This window comes from Atta cephalotes (genome assembly GCF_000143395.1).
Source record: "Atta cephalotes unplaced genomic scaffold scaffold00013, whole genome shotgun sequence".
Classification (NCBI taxonomy): domain Eukaryota; kingdom Metazoa; phylum Arthropoda; class Insecta; order Hymenoptera; family Formicidae; genus Atta; species Atta cephalotes.
Genome location: NW_012130077.1, coordinates 4,824,337 through 4,828,622, shown reverse-complemented (window position 1 = coordinate 4,828,622; position 4,286 = coordinate 4,824,337). Strand labels below are relative to the sequence as shown.

At 32.6% G+C, this 4,286-nt stretch overlaps 2 protein-coding genes across 2 annotated transcripts in view; one reads left to right on the top strand and one right to left on the bottom strand.

The window, feature by feature from the left end:
* The window catches only part of LOC105617560 (signal recognition particle 54 kDa protein), a 4,369-nt gene extending 2,527 nt beyond the window's left edge, over positions 1-1,842 (top strand). The window contains exons 7-9 of the mRNA XM_012199116.1: positions 744-852; positions 934-1,200; positions 1,443-1,842. Coding sequence (XP_012054506.1) covers positions 744-852; positions 934-1,200; positions 1,443-1,540 — 474 coding nt within the window. The 3' untranslated portion in view covers positions 1,541-1,842. The remainder of the gene's footprint in view (positions 1-743; positions 853-933; positions 1,201-1,442) is intronic.
* A 907-nt stretch (positions 1,843-2,749) lies between these two features.
* The window catches only part of LOC105617559 (chitinase-3-like protein 2), a 5,490-nt gene continuing 3,953 nt past the window's right edge, over positions 2,750-4,286 (bottom strand). The window contains exons 3-6 of the mRNA XM_012199115.1: positions 3,833-4,114; positions 3,515-3,751; positions 3,010-3,433; positions 2,750-2,899 (exon numbers count right to left, since the gene is read on the bottom strand). Coding sequence (XP_012054505.1) covers positions 2,750-2,899; positions 3,010-3,433; positions 3,515-3,751; positions 3,833-4,114 — 1,093 coding nt within the window. The remainder of the gene's footprint in view (positions 2,900-3,009; positions 3,434-3,514; positions 3,752-3,832; positions 4,115-4,286) is intronic.

Sequence of the window (4,286 nt, the reverse complement as noted above, 5' to 3'; positions counted from 1 at the left end):
CGTAGACGTAGTCGTGTACGTGTGTCGTCGTACGTGCGTACGTGCGTGTCGTCGTACGTGCGTGCGTGCGTGCGTGCGTGCGTGCGTGCGTGCGTGTGTGTGTGTGTGTGTGTGTGTGTGTGTGTGTGTGTGTGTGTGTGCATAGGGTGTTTGGAAATTAATGATAAGTCTTTCGTATAATGGATTAAACTGAGAAGAGGAGTCCTCTACCATTTTGCAATTTTCGCAATAGCTAACAAGATAAATTGCTAAAAATTGCTGAAAATTCATCTTTAATAATTTTTTACTTAAATACTATCAACTTTACAGAAAATTGTTTTCTTCTCAAAGAATTCTATGAATTTTTCAAAATTTTTTATCAACTTTTTAGCACTGCATTTTCTCATTTTTACCAACATGAGAAAATACGGTATTGAAAAATTCTGAAAAAATTCTTAGAATTCTGTGAGAAAATAAATAATTTTCGTCTCTTGCAGTTTTTTTTCTGTAAAGTTGTAGTATTTGAGTAAAAAATTATTGAAGATCAATTTTCGGCAGTTTTTAACAATTAATATCTTGTTAACTATTGCGAAAATTGCAAAATGATAGAGGATTTTTCTTTTCAGATTAGTCCATTCTGCTCCTATCCGAAAGACTATCACTAATTCCAAACATCTTGCGTGGGTGCGTGCATGCGTGCGCGTGTATGTGTATGTAAAACTATAATAATATAAAATATTCTTTTAAAATTTTATTGTATGTAGAATATGATTCCTGGATTTAGTCAAGATTTCATGTCCAAAGGGACAGAGCAAGAATCAATGGCAAGATTAAAACGACTCATGACTATTATGGACAGTATGAACGATTCAGGTTTGTTTAAAATGTTTCCTTTATATTGTTTCTCATAACAATTTATCTAATTTTTCAGTAATATTTACGTTTTTATTTCAGAGTTGGACAGTAGAGATGGAGCTAAATTATTCAGTAAACAACCTGGAAGGATAATGAGAGTGGCAAGGGGTTCTGGTGTGACGGAAAAAGAGGTCAAAGATTTAATTACGCAATATACAAAATTCGCAGCGGTTGTTAAGAAAATGGGAGGTATAAAGGGTTTGTTCAAGGCGGGAGATATGGCGAAAAACGTTAATCCTACACAAATGGCGAAACTGAATCATCAAATGGCTAAAATGATGGATCCGCGTGTATTACATCAAATGGGTGAGCAATTTTGTACAAATTGAAATTTTAATGATTTTAATGATTTAAACACAGTTTTATACAAGAGAATTCTTCATAAATTTTATTATTAAAGTTAAAGCATTTTATTCACTATAGTTCTTGAAAATACAAACCATCTCATTATATAATGCTTTCCGTATTATTTTTTAATTTATTTCGAATTTTCCACTTTTGATCACTTTTTCTATAAACACAGTGTATCTTTATCATAATTATTTTAGGTGGTATGCCAGGATTGCAAAATATAATGAAACAGTTACAACAGGGCGCGGCAGGTGGATTGGGAAACTTAATGGGAGGTTTCGGTGGTAAATCCTGAGATGAGGTTCCGGGCAGTGCATACTGCCGATAAGGACATTAAATACCATTACATACATCTCACGAAAAAGTTATCTGTCGTATCTGTCCTATCTACAATACCGGAGAAATTATATTTAAAACTTTTTGTTTACATATACATGCGTTTTATAAGTGATGGAATCATGAAAATGATGTGCAGCGATAGTACATTCATAAACATCTTTCTATCGTTTTTTTAATCGCTCATCGAATCGTAAATATCTTTGGATGTAATGCAATAAATTATCAAAATACGCTATGAAATGCGTATCATAAGAGAAAGCTAATTTATTTCAACATTGTTCATAGCCCTCTCATCTATCCTTGTATCGTATATTTTGTTAGAAAATATTTATAAAAGAGTTTGTTGTTATTTTTGTTGTTCTTTTAATATTAAATACTCTAATCACAAAAAAGTTTCAGTTGGTAGTATTGCTGTTATCATAATTAAATAAAAAAAGTATATATGTTAAATGTATATAATTATTAATGTAAATATTCATATAAAGGAATGTATGTATTATTATAAAGAAATAAAAATTGGCAATGCAATTGTTTTTAAATTTCGGGTAAAACAGTTTTATATATTTCATACTTTATGACATTGGTATAACGAGATCAGTTAACATGGCTTGAATAATTATAACAATAATTATCTTATCTATATACGCAGTACTTGAAAAAATAAAATTGATTACGAATTTAAAGTCTTATTCTGAAACGAACGACTGTTGTACGCTTATTTATTATGGATAATATGGCATTTTCGAAATAATTATATTTTTTCATTGTTGTTACTGTGCATTGTTATTACTCCTTTCAAAATTATTTAATAGAGAATATCTTAGAATTATTTCGCGGGTACCATTTATTTGTGAAGCAATAAATAATATCATGTAGGAAACGTATATCTTTATGTAATATATAATTTAACGCGCGTATATTTTTTATTCGACTCAACCAGGTACAAGTGCTATGCTCTATTACAGCATATAATACTGTGCTCGAAATATTTTAGCAACTTAATTGTACAAAAGAATCTTTGAGCAACTGAGGTAGAGTGTACATCAAGTAATATTAAATAGGAATGCGATGGAATGGATCATTTTAATGTAAAATGTCTTAAGCTTTATAATAATAATTAGATTCATTGATTGTATGTGTATGTTTTTAAAGTATTCCTATTTTATTACTTGTCTGACTCCTTAAATAATACTTTCGAGATGGTACGTGTCAAAGGAAATGTCTCATTTGTACCATAACAAGTACCGTTCCAATCATCAACGTTTAAAGATAGAATCATGGCTCCTTTGAAACCATTGGTACGAATCCACATATTCTATAATACAAACGTTTCAATTAAGTTTATATTATTATATGTTACATTACACATTACAGATAGATTTTACAAATCTGCTGAATACTTGATGTTGTGTTAAAACGCGTTACCTTATAAGAAACGCTCTCCTCATTGTCGTAAGATATCCATTCCCTGTCTTTGAACGCATATGGCACACGACTTTCTTTATTAAAAACGCTCTCAGCTCCAGATTTTAAAAATTGACAAATCGTAGGATAAGATACAAAGCCTTTTACGCCAAGCTTTCCGAATCCGCTAGCCGGCGCTTGTAAACCATGATTCACTGGATTGTCCAGTTTGTATGTGTGACCATAAGCCGGTATACCAATAACAATCTTCTCACGTGGCATTCCCTTTGCTATCCAGTATTGAGCAGAGAAATTCACATTTAATGTGGATAAATAGCCTGTCTCTGTACAACGAGGAAAGAGTGGGGCATTCAGATCTGTTACCGGGAAGTACCAAACGTAAAAATGATAATCATATGACATGAGATTTATAAAGTCAATGTGCCTGAAAAATATGACACAATTTGTAATATTATTTTTATGATTATGATAATCCATAATTATTATATTCTTATACAGTACATACTCTGCCATTTCAGGAATACTGTAACTCTGGTCCACAATGGCCTGTGGCGCTGCAACTGCAACTGTTAAAATCAATTTTTGCCCACTATGGTCAAATTCTTTTCGTAATTCTTGTAATAATTGCGCAAAATGTATTTTTTCACGCTCATCCGCCCCTAACCAGGCTGGAAACTCCCAATCAACGTCAAAACCATCCAAACGGAAAGTTTTGGTAATGTTTAATACTGACTGGATAAACCTGAACATAGGGACATATTTATATTTATATATCTAGAATATGTATCACACATAGGAATGGGAAGTAGCATGGTGGACGTACTTTTTTCTATTCGCGTGATTTTTTACCATCTCGGAGAAACCATTATGGAGCTCATTGTTTCCGCCAGCGCTGATCATGACCTTCAAGTTAGGTTCGAGATTCTTTAAAGCAACTACTCGCTCATAAACCGGCGCATCGTCGCCTATGTCGAGCGTATTGTTCACCACGCCCGCAAAACCCACGATAATATGCGTACAAATATGAGGGTCAATGTGCGACGGACTGAGCTCCCACGACGTGTTCAGGTCCCCCGGTATTGTATAGTAGCACACGAGGACCTGGCTAGATTTCAAATAACATACACTCAGATTGCTGAATAGTCAAATATGTAAAAATCGAATTGTACAGGGTCTGTTATAAATTTTGATCAACAGAATGCTAGCAGAGTTTATTAATATACATATATATATATATATATATATATATATATTCTATTAATAGAAATATATTAAGG